Source organism: Sinohyriopsis cumingii, unplaced genomic scaffold (genome assembly GCF_028554795.1).
Source record: "Sinohyriopsis cumingii isolate HCF-2022 unplaced genomic scaffold, ASM2855479v2 utg000913l, whole genome shotgun sequence".
NCBI lineage: Eukaryota > Metazoa > Mollusca > Bivalvia > Unionida > Unionidae > Sinohyriopsis > Sinohyriopsis cumingii.
The window spans coordinates 1,789,528-1,810,950 of NW_028315943.1; the positions used below are offsets into that span (position 1 = coordinate 1,789,528).

Consider the following 21,423-nt stretch of genomic DNA (forward strand, 5'->3'; position numbering starts at 1 on the left):
ATCTGTGGGTTGTGCCTTTTTTTAATGTTTAACCCATTCAATTTTGAGTGGATGGGTTGACTTATAAGCAAATGGGCTTATATATGAGTATACATGGCACCTAGTTACATGACTGCAGGCAACAGACTGTGAAACTGAGCTCAACACATGGTCAGTACAGGTTACTAAAGTGTAAAATATCAGTTACAATGACCTTAACATATCTGCATACTGCATGTACATTACTGCTTGCAACAGTATTGGAGGAACTATGCAAAATGGACCACTCCGGTGGCCTAGTAGTAGTAGCCTCAGATGTGGGAGGTCATGGGTTCAATCCCCAGTCGAGTCATACCAAACACTTACAAAAATGGTACTAACAGCTGCCTCGCTTGGTGCACAGCATTAAGAGGTTAGTGTTAGGACCGGTCAGCCTGGTGTCAGGATAATGTGTCTGGGTGGGACATCATGGTACATGTTTGTGGCATGATGCCCCCCCAGTGCTAGACATCACTATAAACTGTCATGCTAAAGACATTGTAGCAATATGAATGAAAAATTGTTAAAGCTATGTTACAAATCTAAATCACACATACACACTATGCAAAATGCAAAATTTATTGACACTGCACTGGGAAATAAAGGTCACAGTGACAAAACTGACTGAAGGGTGTAATATTCCTCATGCTAAATCATTATCCCAAGATTATATGGAACAAAAACTGAAAGAAGTACTAAATAATGCACACTGAGTCCTTTGACCTGCCCCAAAGGCCAGTAAGATCTGGTTTTCAAAATTACTTCACAAAAGTAGTGACCATGTTAGTGGTCAAGTATATGCCGTTTCATTCAGAACCAAGAAAATCTTTTGTCAATTACACCAGTGCCTTTTAGTGAATTGATCAACTGTTCAGAAAGAGTCAGGATAACTAGACTGGATGTCTGAAGGCATGTCTGACAGGCACCCTTAGGACAACTAAACATGATAATAAGTCTTTTAGTAAAAACTATATGTTGATATGGCCATCCATTCAGGCGCAATAGTTTTAACAAAATTTTAAAGATGGAAGCTATTTTGTGCCCATAATTGGCACCATTATTATTTAAAACCAACTAGATATCATACAAAGATTTTTAGTATAAAAAAATTTAAAAAAACGTTTTGATACAACACCAGTTCTGGAGAAAAAGAGTCAAGATAGCTACTGTGGTAGTCACTGAATGTTTCAATGGCACCATTATCTTTTAGGACCAACTAGACATTAGAAGAAGTCTCTAAGTGAAAACCTCCTGTTGATATGACCATCCATTCAAGGGCAATAGTGTCATCAATAGATGTCTTTTAGAGAAAACACCATGTCAATATGACCATCCATTTAAGGCCAATAGTGTCATCAATAGATGTCTTTTAGAGAAAACACCATGTCAATATGACCATCCATTCAAGGGCAATAGTGTCATCAACAGATGTCTTATAGGAGTCACGGTACTAATTCAACTCCCATAGTAAACATATGGAAACATCATCATATTCAAAATTCAATAACTTAAAATTTCTATGTGCTGATGATCAGACTTATATTTCTCCATGCACAACTATCCTTGGTGCAAGCATCTGTGTGGAGGACACCATATGACCCACGGCATTTTTTTAATCTACATGTGCATGAAACAGGTTATTGATTCTGCACCAAATGAATCAGGTGCTACTTACATTATTGAGTACTCCTAAATCAAGCCTGTAAAAATACTAATATTGCATCAATAGAATTTTGTCTATATTTTTTACAAAATTACATATAGGATAAGCTCTCAAAAGATATTTTAACTAAAATTTTAATTTTCATTATTAACCAATTATGGACCACCAAACCCATATATACTCTATTATTTTTTCACCCATTTCAAAGACTGGTTCACAGTTCTTCCGTATAATTAGTACTGTGTGTCCTTTAGAGAAAAAACCATGTCAATATGACCATCCATTCAGGAAATTACAGTAGTTATAGGATTTTAAAATAAATGTCATGGTATCCATACTGCATGTCAGATCAGCACTATTTTTGTTTAGGACAACAAGAAGCATATCAATGAAAATGCCATGCCAATATTACTATTTGTTTAGGACCAACTAGATATCACAATAAATATTTAAATGAAAATGCCATGTCAATATTACTATTTGTTTAGGACCAACTAGATATCACAATAAATATTTAAATGTAAATGCCATGTCAATATTATTATTTGTTTAGGACCAACTAGACATCACAATAAATATTTAAATGTAAATGCCGTGTCAATATTATTATTTGTTTAGGACCAACTAGACATCACAATAAATATTTAAATGAAAATGCCATGTCAATATTATTATTTGTTTAGGACCAACTAGACATAACAATAAATATTTAATGAAAATGCCATGTCAATATTATTATTTGTTTAGGACCAACTAGACATCACAATAAATATTTAATGAAAATGCCATGTCAATATTACTATTTGTTTAGGACCAACTAGACATAACAATAAATATTTAATGAAAATGCCATGTCAATATTATTATTTGTTTAGGACCAACTAGACATAACAATAAATATTTAATGAAAATGCCATGTCAATATTACTATTTGTTTAGGACCAACTAGACATAACAATAAATATTTAATGAAAATGCCATGTCAGTATTATTATTTGTTTAGGACCAACTAGACATCACAATAAATATTTAAATGTAAATGCCATGTCAATATTACTATTTGTTTACGACCAACTAGATATCACAATAAATATTTAAATGTAAATGCCATGTCAATATTACTATTTGTTTAGGACCAACTAGATATCACAATAAATATTTAAATGTAAATGCCATGTCAATATTATTATTTGTTTAGGACCAACTAGACATCACAATAAATATTTAAATGAAAATGCCATGTCAATATTACTATTTGTTTAGGAGCAGTAGTGATAACATGACGATCAAACTGCCATCCTGAATGTTATTAAGGACCCACTAGAACTTGGGATGAATGTGTAAAGTGGCTGACAACCCTCCAAACAGTTTAAGAGACGAAACCATAATACTTATGCCAAAAGATACTTGAACAAAAAGGCTTTTGGTTATGTTCTTTTGGTTTATGTCAAGCAGAGCTAAAACCTACTGTACTAGCTACATTAACAAGATTGTGACACACTCTGCAACAAGAAAAATCAACAATAAATCTAACAACAGCCCCTCCAAGGGACTGAGGTTCTACTGGCCAAAGAGAGTTTCCTGGAGTCCAAGATAAGACTGTTTCTTCCTTTTAACTTATGGCTGCTGAAACCATCTATGATATTCTTGAATGATAACAAGATTTCCAATATTGTCACAGACCGAAATCATTTCCATTTAGGACTAAAAACATCACAAGTCTTTCAGTGAAAATCATAGTATCAGTTTGTCTGTCTTGTCTTGTCATCGAAGATATACTGTTATGTCCAAAAACAACAGTGCTGAAATCAAATTACTTTAAAAAGAGGTCTGAAATTACATGGCATAAAAGAAAATTATTCTGGCAAAAGATGCTGATGCCCATAAAAAGTGTCAGATAACATACAAAAAATATTTTCAACTGAATTCTTATTTCGTTGGTTCATCATCATATTGAATAACCAAGTCCTTGATTTTCTGGTGCAGTTACGTAATTTTACCGCTAAAAGATAGATGTAAGAAGAGATAACCAAGCAAATATGGTATATGAATAATGTGAAGAAAAAAAAAAAAATACCTTGTTAGCAAAGATCGTCAGCAGAAACTTCCCAGGTCTAAAGGTATCCAGTACTCTGTTGATAAGCTCATTGTATGATTCCTGTAACAATCCAAAGATATATCAGCAAAATATCTTGTCAGGAACAATTTTTAAACATGAACAACTTGGTCTATCAACAAATTAGGTGCTATATATTTTCAGGCACATTTAAATATTAATGATTTGTTCCATCTACAAATTAGGGGTTGTGTCTTGTCAGGCACTGTTTTAAATATTAATGATTTGTTTCATCTACAAATTAGGGGTTGTGTCTTGTCAGGCACTGTTTTAAACATTAATGATTTGTTTCATCTACAAATTAGGGGTTGTGTCTTGTCAGGCACTGGTTTAAATATTAATGATTTGTTCCATCTACAAATTAAGTGCTATATCATTTCAGGCACATTTTTAAATATTAATAATTTGATCTATCCACAAATTAGGATCTATATCTAGTCAGGAACATTTATAAACATTAATGATCTAGTCCATCTACAAATTAGGGGCTGTCTCTTTTCAGGCACATTTTTAAATAATGATGATTTGATCTATCTACAAATTATTTGCTGTCTCTTGTCGGGTACATTTTTAAATATTAATAATATGGTATAAATACAAATTTTGGGCTGTCTCTTGTCAGGTACATTTTTTAAATATTAATAATTTGGTCTAAATGCAAATTAGTGGCTGTCTCTTGTCAGGCACATTTTTAAATATTAATATTTTGTTCTAAATACAAATCAGTGGCTGTCTCTTGTCAGGCACATTTGTAAATATTAATAATTTGGTTTATCCATAAATTATGTGTTATATCTAGTCAGGCACAGTTTTATATATTCACGATTTGGTCTATCTACAAATTAGGGGCTAAAATATTTGTATTTTGATTAGTAGTAGGGATTATCACCATACAGATCTATAAGGACTAAAAGGTGCCAACAAAAGTAAAGATCTAAGAATGTAAAGATCTAAGAATGTAAATATATAGAACAAAAGTTAACTCCAGGAAGCCTTCCAAACAAATGCAATCAATAAGTCCTTGTATTTTAAAATTAAAACTAAGACATTAAGTTTTGAAAAAGTTCTACAATATGAAGCAGATAAATTAATATTAATTAAAAGATGAAATAGATGGGAATTAAAAACTGAAGAACATGTATGAATGTATATGGTTGAAAGGCACACCTATACAATACTGGCTATGTGGTGCCAAGTCAAAGGTTAGTGAGTGCTACAAATAAAAAAGATAATAAAATGCAAAAATTAACTTAGGAAAATAAATCATTCCAAATAATGTAAACATGCAGTTCGTCAAAATACAATCTAAAAGGCAAAGATGAAATAACTTGTAAAAAGGTATGTAAAATAAAACATAAAATTAAACAATACAAAATTCCTAAAATACCGGTCAAAGTTTGTTTTATAGACAATATATCTCAATAAGTCCAAGATTTTCTTTGATGGAACATCAGTGTAAAGTTTGTTAAATTAGTTCACATAAAAAACTTCTATCTAACAGTGTGGAAGTTGATACAATAAACAAGAATGTGGTCCACTGTCAGTGGACACTGGCATCTTATGCAATCTGGTCAACATTCATTTTTCAGGAGGTATGCATGGGTCATATATACATGTAATACATACAAGTGGCACATTAACATCATCCCTGCAATCTCCAATGATGGGTAGGATATATTTAACTTTGCTCGTGGAGTTTTCATTCCACACATTTTGCCATGTATACAGAGCATGTCGAAATTCTCAGACAAACGAGAGGACTGGGAGCAGGATTTTTAAAAAATTATCTTAATTGGCTAGGATCGAATTAAACTTTGGTGGCTTTAATAACCATGGTGGTGATTTGTGATTGAAAATTTTACAGTACTGGCAAGAATGACGGTGGTTCCAGATGATAGCCAACTCATATTCCAGAAGGTGGAATGAAATTTGGTTTTCAACTTTACATAGCCTGAAGATGACCCAATATGCAGGGTTAGATAGGTTTTACTGAACTACCAACCTATCCTAAAATCTGTCTTGAAAGACCATCCCTTCTGCTGAAAAATAATAGTCTCTCAAAATAGCTGGTCTTTCATAACAGGTCACAACATAATATAATCTGTAAGTCAGTGCATGGCGATCCAGGTCTCTCAAAACAGGTGGTCTCTTCTCACAACAGTGGTCTCTCAGGACAGGCTGGTAGTATAATGATGATACAATATCTCAGATCAAGTGATGGTTCATTTGCCTCAACATAGAAACTTTCAGATAGAAAAATTCTAAAACAAAGCTGAGCCATTCATCAAGAACCTAAAGGTTTCCAAGGTGATCTGTGTACAATCAAGACAGAGTATGTTTTGGTCGTTCTAAAATTTCATATAATTGGAGCAAGACTTTAAGGTCTATCCCCCACCCTTTTTGCCATAACTTGTATTAAATCCAGGGCTTTATGACATTTCTCTCATATGTATCAAACCACATGGAAGGAATGTTAGCTCACAGTAAATAACAAGTCATACAAATTTGGTCTCTTTCACAACTCTGGGATCATTATTTATTTTACAGATTTGCCAGAAGTGCAAACAAACAGTTCTTGAATTAAATTATCTGAACTTATTTTCATATAATCATTTCTGAACTTTATTTAATCATATCTAAATTAGTGTTCAACAGTATATATACATTTCTACCTATAGCAGATAAAACATTTCTTGACATATAATGAGTGGTCAAAAATATTAAACTATGCTTTTAATTCTGACATTAAAAAGATGAAATGCCAACCTAAGGTATGCCAATACCCTGGGGAGAGCTTTCACGAGGAGTGGTTCCAATCATAACTCCAAAATTTATATCTTTTAAAAATTGGATGTAAAATTAGGCATGCAGCACCTCAGACCTAGGTTGAATAGGTCATTCATTATGCTGTACATCAATGTGGTATTGTAAACTTTCTCTAAGTCAAAAGAATCGCTACTATGCATTCTTTCTTTATGAAAGCTTTGTTTATAAATTTTCAAGTCTGGCTCTATGCCTATTTGTGCTTTTCAGAGATCGGAATCCACACTGAAAGTCTGACAGCAGAGTGTTGGTTGTTGCTGTTGTGGGATTTAATGCCATTTTTCAGCACACGATAGGCTATACATGGCAGCCAGTATCAATAGTGGAGGAAGAACCAGGGGAAAACCCTGGAAAGAACCACCGACCCATGAGAAGCTACTGGCAAGCTTTCTCACATACCCACATTGGCTGAATCCGAGACTAGAGCCAGTGCAGACAGAGGTGAGATGGCAGTGATCCATAACGGAGAGCGCTTTAGACCACTCGGCTACTCGGGTCCCCGCAGTGTGTTGGATTCAAGATACCAAAGTTGACTGTCAATTATTATTTATTCCATGGTTTTGTAAATACAGCCAGTCATTGCTTTGGAATGATAACTGGAAAGGTCAGTACGGTCACTGCCATGTTAGGTACCGTTATCGCTGTTGCTTCTTGCCAAGATGGTGCAAAGTTGCCACTTACCCAAATTTTATTCAAAATGTTAAGTACTGTCTTGATGAGTGTGCCAGATTAGTGTTTCAAAAGCTAAGAAGGGACATCATCTGATCCTGTTAAAGAGTCATGGGCTTGTTTGCGAGTCTTATAGTTCTTGGAGTGTACATAGTTTACTGTAATCTTCAGTTCTGCTAGAACATTTAAAATTAAGATGAATCTTTTCTTTCAGGTGTTTGAAATGAAAGTTTTCAGAATAGTTGTCTTGTGAAGAATTTTTGAAGACTGTTTTGGCCAATGTATTTAAAATTTCTGGTAATGTTTATTGTAGGTGGGGTGGCTAGTATTTTCATACCACATATCATAATGATTTAAAAGCAGAGTGAGAGTTCAATAAAAGACAAAGGATCGTCTTGCTCTTTCAAATGGTACAGCATGTTTTAACTTGGTATATACAGTTTTGATTTAGATTTTCCAATGCTGCATTAGCATGTAAGTTTTAAGAATATTTTTCTGCTCCTTAATGGTGTTCTCACATCATCACAGGGGGCCCCAAGTGGCCGAGTGGTCTAAAGCGCTCTGCGTTACGGATCACTGCCATCTCACCACTGTCTGTGTGGGTTCGAGTCTCGGATTCAGCCAATGTGGGTATGTTAGAAAGCTTGCCAGTAGCTTCTCGTGGGTCGGTGGTTCTTTCTAGGGTTTTCTTGGGTTCTTCTTCCACCATTAATACTGGTCGAATGGCATTAAAACCTACATCAACAACAACACATCATCACACCATGGCTTGTTGACATGTTTAGGAACTGTCGATGTTTCTTGCATTTTAAAAGCATCTTGGAGTGTGTTAGTCAATAAGAATACAATGAAATGATGGCTTATCAAATCGAAGTCACAGAAACATTTCTTGCTCTGCTTTATTTCAACTTCCATCTCTGCACCTGCCCTTGAGGTATCAGTGTACTATTTATACTTATTTGAAAATGGTCAATACCAAAGAGGTTATCATCATATTTTTGAAACTAACGTTTACGGAAGATGCTAAAGTCATCAAGCAGATAAAAGTCATCAAGCAGATAAAAGTCATCAAGCAGTATAATGGTAAATGTTCAATAAGATGGCCAAGATCAGACTGAAGCTTGAATAAACACTACTGAAATAGATTCTGCTAAAAGTATGTGCAATACTACCTATGAAGATCATGAATGAGATTTCATATATCAATCATATGAAAATAATGATGATTCCGCAATCCAACTTATGTCAAAAACTAAAAACTATCTTACATTTAGTCTACCAGTTTCAATTACTTGGGTTCTGAAAAACTTGTTCTGGAAGTCATAGAACTCTAAAGCATAAAATGACTGTTTTATCAGAAGGGCTGTTTTGACCAATCACAAATTACGTTACATTTCAATGGCAGTTTCTGACTTGATGTCAGCAGAATCTCAATCGCAAAACTCAAGCTCAGAGATTTTTGCTCTCCAGACCAATGTCTCACCATGTTTGTGCTGAAAAAGTCATACCCATGTCTCACCATGTTTGTGCTGAAAAAGTCATACCCATGTCTCACCATGTTTGTGCTGAAAAAGTCATACCCATGTCTCACCATGTTGGTGCTGAATAAGTGATACTGATGTCTTACCATGCTTATGATGGTAAAGGTGATACTCGTGTCTCACGATGCTTGTGCTGGTAAAGGTGAATCCATTGTCTCACCATGTGTGCTGATGATACAAAAACTCATTCTAATAGTCTAATGCAGTGTGCATTTACACCAACTTACCTGGGGAACATTGCTTTCAAAGCTAACATATGAATAGCCCGGCTCAGGAGTAATGTGAATTGTGATGTATTTCCCCTGTAAACACAAAATATGACATTTTTCAATACAGGAATGTTTACACATATGATAATATATTAGCCATATGAAACAATTTCTTGTAACAGAAATGTTGACATGTCTTGCATTGTATTGGCTCAGTGAATACACACAATTCAGAATATCTCAAAACAGTTGCGTCTGAATGTGTTGTACTGCCTAGTTCATTGAGGGCACTTCTCATAAGAGAAGTGATCACATGTGAAGTGATATATGGCCCTACAACACACAATTAAAAATTTTCAAGCAAAACTATTTACTTCAATTTTGATGTATGGCCCATTGACAACAAACCACATACACAATAAAAAATTGCTGGAGCAGAATTGTAAATTCTATCACAGAACAGAATGGCAGTAATTAAAAACAAACCTATGCAAGTTGAAAATGATTTCTAACGCAGGCTTTAATTAGTTGAAAATACTTTAATCAGTACCAGAAATGCCTGAATTAGAATTAATCTACACAAGAAATGCTTGAACCTATACTAGAAATCTTAAAAGTAACTAGATTTGTATTTGTAAAACATGTATGATGCAGACAAAACAAATGTCCAAAGTCTAAAATAATAAAAATGTTTATCAAAATCTGAAACCTAATCCAGTCATACATAGTGCAAAAAGTTCAACAAAAAGGACAGGGCCTGTATATTATCTCCAGAACTGAAACATTGTTTGAACCCCATGATGGACAATGTATGGACATGAGCAACTGAAGTTGCTTTTCTGCAAGTATGTTAGTACTTAGTTACGGAACCAGCTTCCACTAATGTACGAACTTTCCACCATCAAAACAGAAAAGTTTTCCAATCTGAAGCTGGTGATGGGGGACATATATCGATCTAATTACTCTTCAACTATTTCAACCACTACTGTGTTAAAAATTATGAGATTGTAATGAATGACAACAATGAAATCTCATGAATGCAATGTTAGGAAGTCAGCTGATAAAATGGAAAACAAAACATGAAATATCAATAATGCAGGGCTACTATTCCAAGTAGCAGGTCCCATTTGTAAAATTTAGTGTTAGCAAGAACCAAAGTAATACAAATTGTGCAAGAAAAGCATTTTGGCCAAAAAAGTTAAATTATCTAAGAAATAATTTTATATTTGTCTTCCTGAACTTTCATGGTATATGAAATAAAAAAAAAATTGTCGGAATCCTGTGGCACTAAATATTCTCATTTACATGTTGAGTGCAGCTGGAAACAACATAGACCCTATTTCCTTATTGCATAATGCACCATCAGATCCAGGTTATTTTAATGAGTACTCCTACAGTTTGTTCAAATCAGCATTGCAATAAAAGATCCACACTTACAGTTTTTAAATTTTCTTGTAAGCATCTAAAACTAATAAATTTACCCTATTTGTTTTGAGCACAATGATTTCAACACAATTTGTATCCACAAAAAGAGTGATACTGCTCACTCTGTAATGCTGTAAAAGAGTGGTCTGTGTACATGCTAGTTTACCTGTAAAAGAGTGGTCTGTGTACATACTAGGTTTACTTGTAAAAGAGTGGTCTGTGTGCATGCTAGGTTTACCTGTAAAAGAGTGGTCTGTGTACATGCTACATGTTTACCTGTAAAAGAGTGGTCTGTGTACATGCTACATGTTTACCTGTAAAAGAGTAGTCTGTGTACATGCTACATGTTTACCTGTAAAAGAGTGGTCTGTGTACATGCTACATGTTTACCTGTGGCACATGATGGCTGCTGTAACTGCTCAGTACTGTATGAAAAATTAACTCTTCTGTAATTCCAGAACCTATATAGCAAATTAACTGAACACAAACCAGTTTTTTTCTTCTTCTGAATATATCACATGAGTGGTGTCAGTCTCTAAGTCAATCCAAATGGTGTTGAAATTATTCATATGAAAAACAAAGTGATATATCTGCAACATGTATTGGGATAGCCGCTGTACACTTGCTTATAAGTTGAGCCGAACTGGCAAACTGCACAGGCCATGATCTGCCACCTCATAATGCAATACTGGGTCCAAGCAATTTGTAAGGTGTAACCAGATGAACAAACATCATGAACCTTGATCTGACAGTGCATTATGCAACCACAGATTAGGGTCTATCTTATTTGCAGTTGGACTTACATTAGAAGTGAATATATTTGGTAATATTCACACAATACCCACATGAAATAATAAAGCATACTGCATAAGTGACAAAAGGGATAACACAAGTAACACAGCTCTTGTAATGCAGTAGTCGGGGCCATAACCAATGACCATGTTATATTGAGAACCATGAGATGAACAAAAATGTGGTATAGAGAGAGTAGTGTAATATGCCAAACTGCATCATAGCAGTTATTACAAAAAAATTCTTTCGAAAAGGAAATATAGCAATAAGACTAAGCTACACCTTGTTTTCTTTCAACCCATACTGTTATACATTGGTGTGATTTTGATCATGGGGACCATAGTACATATAGTACCAAATTATACCCAGAAAAGGTTTATACGATCTTCACTAGCCAAGGTTCTGGTAGGATAATCCTGTCTACACCTTGGCAGTTCAAACAGCTATACTGGTGCTTTGTCTAGCAGTAATCTATTGGATTTCATGAATTGCCTCCCTTATTATGTAATGCCAACAAACCAATAACATAGTGCATTGTACATCAGCCAAAGTGGTGGGGGCAATTGACATAAAATGGATACTTTGGAAGTTTAACATCGAAAGTATGTCTATATACCAACGGGAAGCCATTACAGGCATATTTGAGTGAAGGTATTTTGTGCAAACACTGACCAGAACTGGAAATTTGCTTATTTTATCAGTCCATTCAAGTTGTGTGCTCCCCTTGTCTCGATCATGTAGGAACAGTGTTCAAATCTGAACAACTTAATTTTGATTTTATGCAGTGGCATGCTGCCACATCCAATGGAATTCACACTGGAACCTTGGCAAGCAAAGATGGATTATCCTAGGGGAGAGCTGTACTGTTCTTAACATTGATTGCATTTCTTAAATCCTAAAAGACACCCACAACATTACAAACTGGTAAACAAGATACTTAACAAGATAAAGGGCCATAAAATATACAAAAGGAATGTTGGTCTGGTCATGGATATACTGAAGTTGTTTGCCAAGTTTAAAAAATCAGACATGGTGATCAAACAATAAGTTGTCCCTTCTTCCTGGACAAGATATTTTCTTTGTATGATTTGGCACATCTATAAAATATCTAAAACAAAGAACCATGATAAAGTAATACAGGAGGTCATGCTGGATTATGTCAAGGTTAACAAGACGAATTCTGATACAATATATACACACTTATGAGTCTAACTGCAAACCATGCAGACCCAGATCAGCTCTCGCAAAATGCACCAGCAGACCTGGGTCTGTGCAGTTTGTTAGGAGTAATCAGGAGAACAAGCAACACAGACCCTGATATGCGGCATATTATTCTATGGCAGATCAGGACCTTTGTTGTTTGACTTCACTTATAAGCAGGTATATATGGTATGGTAGCCATGAAGATGCTTTGGAACCTATAAAATAACTAACAAAATACAACCCAATTTTTCATCCTCTTTCCACAACACAAAGTTACTTTTATGACTTTTATATGTCTTGGTTGTCGATCCTAAGTAATTAAAATTCTACTTGGCTGATATTCAAACTTGCATCATGAGGTAACCATGGTGCTGACTAATAATGAATAGCAGTCTTGAAAGCTGACATTTCTTAACTGTCACACATCATTATTTTTCTTCCTGTAATAATCAAGTAATACACTAAGGGCTACAATGTTCCATATAATCATCATGGGGTACAAGTAAAACTTGTCTACTGGCAGTACTTTTACACCGTCAAAGGTTTTACAATCATCCATGTATTCATATGGGTAAATCTCTCCCATCAATGGCACTAATGATTATACATGTCCACATTATATTTGGACAGTCAGTATTGATGACCTTCTTGAGAATTTAATATAGATAAAAGAAACCTTTACTGTCACTACTTTGAACAGTAAAAATAATTTTTTATTCTGCACCCATTTAGGCACATCAGTTTAAGATGATCCTCCTATCAGCCATCATTTGTCTACTTGCAATGTTCAACACTCTATCCCTTCAAATAGCCAAGTATAATCATTTCATTGCTAAATTTTTGTATTCAGCATTTCAAACACTCTTTCAATTTCCTTTTACATTCCACTTCTGTTAAAGTGTTAATAATTGCAGTTCTGTGATACCACATCCTGAACAGAAATGCATCACCACTGGATATTCCATTACAAGTTATGATAGCTATTCAAAATTAAAATTTTATACATTAAAAACAACAAAAAAAATAACTTTGATCTTCATCTTGATTATTATTCTACAAGTGTGACTCCAATTTGTTTATAAATTCGTACAAATGCTTTTTATTTCCTCCATTAAGTCTGTGTTCTTTTAAAGTTCTTTTAAATGGGCTTCGACTTGCCTAACGAAATTTCTATTTTCTATTTTGCCTGCTCATTCTGTTGATCTCCCTCTGAGTTGGAAAATTAATTAAAGGTATTTTCACTTCACATCTTACTGGCTCAGATCATCAAATACTGAAGCCATTTATGTATGATAATATTTATTCCATGCAAAGTTAATGGGATATTTGCTTTCTCGTGACTGGTTAATTTCTTCTGCATTTGTAAACAACTATTTTGTGAATGTTAGACCATAACAATTCCTCCATTATGACACCAATTTGATGTCACATTTACACAGCACTTGTGTCTCGGATATCTGGTGTTGCATTTTTTAATCTGGTGAGCGGACTTTTCTTCCCCTTCATTTACAACATGTGATAATCCTTATTTATTACTAAAACTAAAACTACATTTTTTACATTTCTGACGCTCTAAACGGTCTCTTAAATGACTATCCAAGCCAACCTTCTCAGCTCAACAAATTATTTCATCTATTTTAAACTGCTCCAACTTTGTAATTGTTTCTTCTGAAATTTTGCTTGACAACCATCATACATTTTGAGACCATTAAAGAGCAGTTAATTCCTCGTACAAAATGTCACAATAGCTTGCGATATGATTGGTTTCATTTTATTCTGGGGTTGATCTCTCAACTTGAGAGTGACCAATTTTGCCTTCCATTTATTTCACATGTATTGTTTTCAGGATGCTCACAACTGTTGAAGAACCTTCATATCTTTTCCATTTCACTAGACATTTTTACAATTAATTTTTTTAATCTTTAAACTCTTGTCCAACTTGCTTGTGGTTGGCCCATTCTTGTTCGTAAAGTATACCTTCAACATTTTTTTTCCTTTAGGTCTTCCTTATTGTAGGCAACTAGGTAATTTAATATCACCCACCTGATTTTGAAAATTTCCTATGAGAGCTTCTTGCAAAATAAATAGATTTATGACATGAACTCTCTGACCTCTTTCATATTTACTTGTTCTTTAGGTATCAATTATTAGACAAACAAATAAGCCAGTCCAGACTTCCTCTGACTGTTTGCATTGTTATCTTTTTTTGACAGGTGTTATTGGATACTTGGATCAACTTCCATGATACAGCTACCCATTTGTATCGTTACATATGTAAAATACTTCCACATCCAAGACTTTTATGTAACAATATTTTCTTTATACAGCAATTTCTTACCCCTGCAGATGAAAAATTCCTAACTTTCATTGAACTGTATATTTTCTATTTTTCATTCTTTGAAAATAATTTTAAATGCATCATATATATTTCTCTCTTTTGGATCTTACTCTCCCAGTCCATACACATTTGGTGAATACATCTATCATTGTCAAATGTACTTGTAGCCGTTGTTATATTTTCATATTTTTGTACAACAACTAAATCTGCTTGAAATTGGTTATGTCCTTAAGTTAAATAAACCTTATTATGGGATACAAATCTTTCTTTTGCTTGCTTGCATAATGTGTAGGTAGATTATCAAGTCAATTATTATTTCATTTCACTGTTTCTGCTTCTTCTGATCTTGTTTGATTTACTGCCCGAATGACTGATACTGACACCAGTTGCTTGGGATCAAAGCATAAATATCCCTAATACTCCAATGTATGTCTCGTTCATTTTAAAATTACTGCTGCATTTTAAATAAGCTCTGTCATGATGATTTCCAGCTTTTAAAAATTTAAAAGAAACATTTCATAATTTGATAATACAGTAACGATTTTGATGAAAAAAAATTCTACTTGACTGCCAAGTTTGGATGGTATAAAGGCATTGTCAAAATCAGTTTTCTGAATCAGCAGCATGGATAACAGCAAAATTTAATCTCTCTGTTTGGGTACATAAAAAAATCAAGTATTTTACAAGGTCAATGAATTTAACAACTGTAATATTAAAACAACCAGTACAGATTGGACAAAATCAATCTAAGAAAATCATCTGATATGCAAGAAGGGGTCGGGTACATCTTTATTGCTGACAAATACCAAGGTATTTTGGCCATTTTTCAGTGACTGTTGGCAACCTGGTAAACTTGTCTAAAATGAAACATTGTTCACCGGCAGGAGTAAAATAGAAATCAAACACTTCTTTTTATGGTCTTTCTCTTTTATCATTATTATAAGAAAATGCCAGGCATATTTATACTAGAATCATTCAATCGTCTGAGATCTAAAAGGTGGTATAAGCTGTCACATGTCCGAGTTTCAGCAGAAGATGAAAAATCCGCTGAATTGTTCATTACTATTTAGGATAAATTATCAGGCATTATATATTCCCAAAATCTATTAATTCCATTTTCTGGCTAAAGTTTTAGTGGGCAGATCAATGAAATTTGTAGAATTTACCTGTCTACAATAAAAACTGCATGGCACATACCTGTATTCATGAAGATTCAAGCAGACAACATTTTGCACACACTTAAAATATTTTCAATTGTAAAAATTGTTAACTTGGCAAATAAAACATAACAGAAACGTTCAAGCATGACTTTCCTCGCTTGTCTGTATAAACAACCGTTGTTAAATGTTAACAGTTAATGAATAAACTTATAAACTTAGTGCATCAATAATTCACAAATCTTCACGTGTTTTTTTAAATATTTTTATTGTACAATTCATGTGGCTAGAAGTGTGTTTCAAGCCAATTGATGATGGATCGCCTTACCAATCACAAGCTGATCATTATGACGACTGAAAATTCCAAACTAATGTTTTCAAGCACAAAATACTGCTTACCTGTTTGTGCCGTTTCGCCCTGTTAGAGCTCTTCAGAACACCTTGCAGGTGTTGACAGCACCATTTTTTGGTGCCTATGATATTATTTCATAAGATTTAAGTAAATTATGTATCTTTGGTGTTTGCTTATTTTGCTTGTTAACCAAATGTTTTTATAGGCTTATTTTCTTTAAATGAATTCTAATTTATTCCTTAACAATCTACAAGTCTTTTATGAGTTTTTGAATTATTTCTATCATTTTGTTCTGAAAATTCTTTAAATTTAATGAGCTGTTTGTTATGTGATGCTTTGAAAACACAGACTATTGTCAATAATTATATATAAAATCAGATTTCCAGGTCATTCTAGACTTTATAAGTAATTGTCTTTACAATCTAAATTCAAACGTGGAGCTGTTTCAATTCAGGTAATCAATTAATGCCATTAAATGTGAATGAGTTTTTCTGTCTGCTTGAGTTGGTTCTAATATTAAATATGAATGAATTGGTAATCAATACCTTATAGGCCTCAAAATTGCATTTTACTATCTGCATTAAGTGTCTGTAACAGGTGCAATTATAACATTTTTATTTTATATGAAATATCTTTCAATTTTCCATCTTCATCATTATGCTTATGTTAAACCTATTTTTTTCCATGTCTAATTGCATGTGATTACTATTTACATTGAGAAAAAAAGTTCCAGTCCTAACATGTAGAGATACTAAAAGACAAAAATAATAGCTAAGTAATTTTAGGTGTTAATAATTTCAACAAAATTTTGTAAATACAATTTTGAGTTTCATAATCTGCAAAGTGTCTGATTCAGCAGGGTGCCCTAAGTGGCCTAAGGCATTTAGCCTTTACGAATCACTCACATCTTGCCTGTATGCATGGGCTCGAGTCTCACCTTGACCAACATGGGTATGTGAGAAAGGTTCTTTCTGGGGTCTTCCCATGTTCTTCCAATTGCTAAATCCTAACAATTTAGCATTGTAACTGGCTATTTTCACTATGCAATTATTGCTTGCTGTGATGAGAAGTTGCATGAAGCAATCTGTATTCATATTTCTTCATTACAAGGAGTCAACCACTTTGGTGGCCTAGTGATTAGAGCGTCCGGCCTGTTGTAGGAGTCATGGGTTTGAAACCTGACCTAGTCATACCAAAGACATACAAAAATGGTAATAACAGTTGTCTCACTAGGCGCTCAGCATTAAGAGGTTAGTGTTAGGACTGGTCAGCCTGGTGTCAGGATATTGTGACTAGGTGGGACATCATGCTACATGTCTGTGGCATGATGTCCCAGTGCTAGCCATCACTATAAACTGCTACACTGCAGACATCATAGCGATATGACTGGAAAAATGTTAAAGCTACATCAAGAATCCAAATCACTGACACACATACAAGGAATCTCTCTGACAATGCATGTACATTTCAATCCATCAGGTACTTACAATTTCATTCTTGTCACTGATGTAACAGAATATTTTGATTGGGAGTTTTTTCAGTTCATTTGAAACATTGTAATACCTGGTATGAAAATTAATTTTCTGCAAAAACAGTTAACCATTTTTTTCTATATACATGTATGCATATGGTTTAACAGCATGTCAGCACAATACTGGCTACATAATGCCAATTTTGAAGAAAAAAAAATGGTTTAAAAAATGTAAAAAATTGCAAAACGAACTTTAGGATAAATCTTTTCAAATAAATATAAACATGCAGTTCTACAAGGTAAAAGATAACAGGTAAAGATCTTTATATACTTTAAAAGGTATTAAAAAATTAAAGATCAAAGTAAAAAAATCTAAAAGCCTTAAAAAAATCAATTTGTTGCATAACCCACATTTCCTCAAAAAGATTTTCTCTGGCAGTACATCAACAAAGCGCTTACACTAGTCATCAATCAGCTTCTGACTTACAGGCTGGAAGTTGATAGAATGACAAGAATCTGTTCCACTGGACACTGGCAAAGTATGCACTCTGGTCATCGTTCACCCTTGAGAAGGAATACATGGTTTAGGTATGTATCCTAAATGTAAGCAACAAAAATCAATATTGCCTCCATGATTTTTGTTCTATATGAGGGGTGCCACTCTCCAATGTTTGGTTGATTTTCTGAAGATTGTCCATGGACATTTTTGCCAAGTTCAAAGAACATGATGATTTAAATAATATTTGAATATAAATGTAGTGTTTAAAAGCACTTCAGCACAATCTTGGATATTTACAGTCCAAGAATGCTGAGGCATCCCAAAAAGATGAACAAAAAAAAAGAGCCAAAAATGTTTGTGTCTGTGTGTGTGTGTGTGTGTGTGTGTGTGTGTGTGTGTGTGTGTGTGTATAAGTGTGATATGGATTTTTAATTTAGCTTTAATGATTTTTCAGTCATATTGCTATCATGTCTGAAGTGTGGCAGTTTATAGTGATGTCTAGCACTAGGATCATGCCACAGACATGTAGCACCAGGTATCACCCAGTCACTTTATTATGACACATGGCCAACCAGTCCTAACACTAACCTCTTAATGCTCAGCGCCAAGCGAGGCAGCTGCTAGTACCATTTTTATGTCTTTGGTATGACTCAGCAGGGCTTCAAACCTGCAAATAACCACATCTAAGGTGGATACTCTAATCACTCAGGCCACCAAAGTGTTCTGAGCAAAAAATGAATAAAACTTATTAAAATAAAAATTGCACTCTTAAAAACTACAAGACCTTCTCAGCTGTTACATCATAAAAGGACTCATCCCAGAGCAAAATGTTGCATCTGTTACTCATTTCATACAACAAGTAGGAGGGTACAGACACTAAATGCAAATTTCATTTGGAAATTGATGTCTGCTGCATAGTTTTGGCTGTTTGATCTGCCCTAATCATGACCATTTCTGATACCAATCAGATTAGTCAATAATATTTTTAATCAGATAAACCTTCTATGGTAACACATCTATCCATTTATACAAGCTTTTCTCTTCAATTTTTATAACTTCTAGCATGCTTCACACTGTATTACCACAGTTATCATAATAAATGTTTTGTTTGCCGTGAGCCTCTCCAAAGTATCTTTCTCTTTCGACTGTTTTCATTATTTCCAAATATATATTTGTTTGCTCTCAAAATCTGGACTTTACATATTGTTTATTTTCTTCTTGACTGTATTAATTTTGTTGTACTTGTTGAAGATCAAATTAAACCATTACAACATTCTCGATGATGTTCCTACTCCCCATATTATCAACAGTGTTCATTTTACCTTTTGCATTGGTCAGAATCTCATCATATTTGACAAATTTACTGTAAGGCAAATTTTCCATAAAAGCCTAAGGTACAACTCCACATAAAGTATTGCTAACTCCTCCCCAAAAGCCAGAGTTATGATAAACTGTGTAATTTCTTGATGTGTATACTGGGAGTCATGACACTCATCACAATGGAAACAGTGTTATTCCTCGACTCATACACTGGGAGTCATGACACTCATCACAATGGAAACAGTGTTATTCCTTGACTCATACACTGGGAGTCATGACACTCATCACAATGGAAACAGTTGCTCATAACTAAATGTAATGCCAAGTTTAAAGCTTCATGGTAAGCAGTGTTAGTTATTTCATCTCAATTGCCATTTATAAATGTAACATGTCAAGACATTTCTGGTATTAGGTGTTTAATAAGGTATGACATGCTTTAATCAGTAACCAACAGTGTTCTTCATAGAAACAAAGACCAGACCCAAGACAAACACCACCATCTAGTAATACATTCTGTATGAGCTACTTGACTTGGAATAATTTCTTTCATTTTGTGTGATTAGTTTTATTTTGTTATGCCTTTAACATCTCTGCTTTTAGTCTTTTTGTAAATTTGCCAACAATTCTAAAGTTGTCTACAGAGTTCAACTCTACTTAGATCTTTCAACTTTGTGAAGATACAATATATCCTTCTTATAAGTCTAATAAAATTGCAAACAAGAGAGATCCTGATCTGCTGTAGTATATTGTTCCTGCAGATCAGGGTCTATCTTGTTTGTTTTACTGATTACTCCTAACAAACTTCACAGACCAGACACAAAGCAGTAAAGCATTATGCACTGGCAGAACCCTGTCTGTGCAGTTTGACTCAACTTATAAGTGAGCATATAAGGTACCTGCCTGGACAATTTGTCCACCTTATTTTCAAGTCACTAATGTAAAGGTTAACCTCTGGAAAATGAACTCATTTCTACTTTTAACTGTACTTTTAATGAAAAGGCATTATGGGTAAGTTCATATATTTTAAACATGCAAAACTAATGCCATAAGCTCAACAAAAATTCTTAAACAGTGTTGGTAAACCACAAAATGTAGGTCAAAGTGACCTTATTTGGTTGTATTGGTTCTAAAGTAGATGCATCCAATTTTCTAAACTTACATGATTCTGTCAGGCAAAGTACTAAAGAAAAGTACTTTAAACACAAAATTTCAATGAAGTTTGTATGAAATATAGGTCACAAAGACCTATTTCTCCATTAAGGTGTGGTACTTATCAAGACACATCCCAATACCAAGTTTTATGATTCTATGTAGACTAGTATCATACAGCATGCCAAAAACCTATGTGGTCATGAATGAAATGTAAAACTTATCCAACGACAGAAAAAAAGTGAACTATGTAACATTTACATTCTTTTGTCATAAAGGTGTTGTAATAAGATCCAGTTTAATCATTCTAGGATGACTAGTGCGAAGAAATCAACTTCAAACACCAAAAATTTAACCAAAGTCATCGAAGCATAACATCATGCCAATGACCTACTTTTACAATGAGAGCCAGTACTCCCCTCAAGATGCATTCCCTCACCAGTTTCATGATTCTAGGCTGGAAAATATGAATACAGTATGCAAACTGTTGCCTAGGAAGAAAGAACCAGTTTTCATTTCAGGCTGTGCCTTGTAAAATTAATACACCAGAAAATAAAGATCATTATTGATGAATGAAGTACATCCGAAGTTGGAAAAACTGAATAGAGAACTATCTGCCAATGAAGCATAAGTAACAGAAATGTGTTACTAATTTTTATCTGCTTAGACACCAGCTGA

The 21,423-nt window shown here is 34.1% G+C and overlaps 1 protein-coding gene across 1 annotated transcript in view; it reads right to left on the minus strand.

Annotated features, from left to right (window-relative positions):
• LOC149773032 (S-adenosylmethionine decarboxylase proenzyme-like) overlaps positions 1 to 21,423 on the minus strand; it is a 129,132-nt gene that overhangs the window by 13,691 nt on the left and 94,018 nt on the right. The window contains exons 10-11 of the mRNA XM_089946919.1: positions 9,058 to 9,132; positions 3,759 to 3,839 (exon numbers count right to left, since the gene is read on the minus strand). Coding sequence (XP_089803045.1) covers positions 3,759 to 3,839; positions 9,058 to 9,132 — 156 coding nt within the window. The remainder of the gene's footprint in view (positions 1 to 3,758; positions 3,840 to 9,057; positions 9,133 to 21,423) is intronic.